At 32.9% G+C, this 1,931-nt stretch overlaps 1 protein-coding gene across 1 annotated transcript in view; it reads left to right on the top strand.

The window, feature by feature from the left end:
• LOC119581804 (protein polybromo-1-like) overlaps positions 1 to 1,931 on the top strand; it is a gene marked incomplete in the record, with an annotated part of 66,711 nt that overhangs the window by 50,354 nt on the left and 14,426 nt on the right. Inside the window, 1 exon segment of the mRNA XM_037929935.1 lies at positions 1,604 to 1,703. Within this exon segment, the coding sequence (XP_037785863.1) occupies positions 1,604 to 1,703 (100 nt within the window).

The following is a 1,931-nucleotide window of genomic DNA, read 5'->3' as shown; positions in this document are numbered from 1 at the left end:
CAAAAGCAATAATAACAAAATTGTTATTGATATTAATGTAACATAAATAAAAGGTTTTCCTTTTAAAAAGATAGACCTAATGTCTTCTTGGTGACTAAGATCCTAAGTTGCCACATTATGTAATTAGATTTAATAAAACAGAACCATAGTAGACTGTCCATGAACACAGTTCCAAAGCACAGGGCTTTTGTTATGTTCTGATTTATCTTTCTGATATTTATTGGTTAGTCATGCCTTTTCTCCCTCTTCATACTTTTCATGCTGCTCTTATCTACTTCATCTCTTCATTGTTTGTGCAATTGAATGTGGAAATATATTGATCACTTCTGTTTATTGACTTGATGTTTTATTGTTTGATAGCACATTGATGTTAAGAATGTGAAATACTCATTAACACCTTCTTCACTGACCACTTGCATCTGTGTAATCAGAATGTTGCTCTGCTATACTTATGATGTGAAGAGTGGCATACCCGTTATCATTAGCCCAAGCTATTTACTTCCACAAACTGCTGTTTTATATGCAATATACTAATGATAAAAATTATGTTTTCATGTCTTATGAAATGATCAGTGCATGTCACAGGTGGCAGGGAAACTGATATAAAAATATTTGAATATTAGTTATCAATCAGCTGTCTCCATATCTCACAAATAAAACTAATAACCATTGATGTATGTGAAACAAATAATTAAAATTAGGCTGGTTTGATTATAAAATCATTTTAGAAGCACATGACAATTAGGTAATGAATGACTCATAACATATAATAATGTCATAATGTCATGGACATCAACAGTGTTCATAGGTGCAGAGTTAATACCCTGATGGTTTGTCATCACATAGTTTGTCAGAAACCTACTTACTGAGCATCTCTAATAACTATATTCTTTTGTGAATTTGATATGAAACAAGTGTATATCAGAACACAGTCAAGAGAGAAGGGGTTAACATACCTCAGCATTGCATTTACCTTTAGCTTGTTTGCAAGTTTATGAATTAAATAGTTCTCAAGCTAAGTTTATGAATTTAATAGTTCTTTATTTTTTTCTTATATGAAACTGTTTTATTTATTTGCGTTAAAAGGTAATGTGTATCTTGTTGTTGTTGTTGCATGCATTAATCCCATATTATGCATGAATGATTATTAGTGTCTGGAATGTCTTGGCATGTTTGGCATGTTTCCAGGGTTGCTTCAAGGACGAGCCAGTTCCTACTACACAGGAATGTCATCTTATCCAGGCTGTAAACCTGGGTCTGCCCTTGTTCCTGGGCAGAGTGGGTATGGGCTCTACCCACAAGCAGGTAAATTAACTTAATTTTCTGTAAGAAAATGTTTGTGAGTTTATAAAAGAAATTCACTCTGATCTTTTTCCTGTACTTACCTAATAATGCAAGGGGAAACATAGATTGACATAGATGACTTGAGCATTATTGAAAGTTATTTTTTCTGAGAGGGGAATTGTGTATATATGCAAAGACATTGATGCATGTTTATTCCCAGCTATTATCAATTATTTTTCTATTAATAGTAAGGGTTGGCTTGCAAAGCCATTTGCACACTAAATTAATAATAAGTGTAATACTTTTTAAATATTTTCAGGTATTAATGGCGGAAGTGTTACCCAACGTACATGTGATCCAATCTTCATTGCACCCCCTCCAAAGACACATCGACTACTGCACTCTGAAGCTTACATCAAGTAAGTGAAGTATAAGCAATAAAATTAGGTATGTTCTTGCTTTAGATACAGCCACAGCTTAAGTTGTAGCTGTGTAAAGAAGTAAGATGCCCACTGTCAACTGTTGCTGCATGGATTTGTAAACACAAAATTTAAGTACCGAATTGTAGAAATGATAATCGACATTTAATACAGATATTAATTTTATTTTTAAGCTAAAAGCTTTTGCTCACATTCATTAACCCTTAG

The sequence above is a fragment of the Penaeus monodon genome, chromosome 15 (assembly GCF_015228065.2).
Source record: "Penaeus monodon isolate SGIC_2016 chromosome 15, NSTDA_Pmon_1, whole genome shotgun sequence".
Classification (NCBI taxonomy): domain Eukaryota; kingdom Metazoa; phylum Arthropoda; class Malacostraca; order Decapoda; family Penaeidae; genus Penaeus; species Penaeus monodon.
The sequence above is the reverse complement of the archived record's forward strand: the minus strand, read 5'-3'. Positions and strand labels throughout refer to the sequence as shown.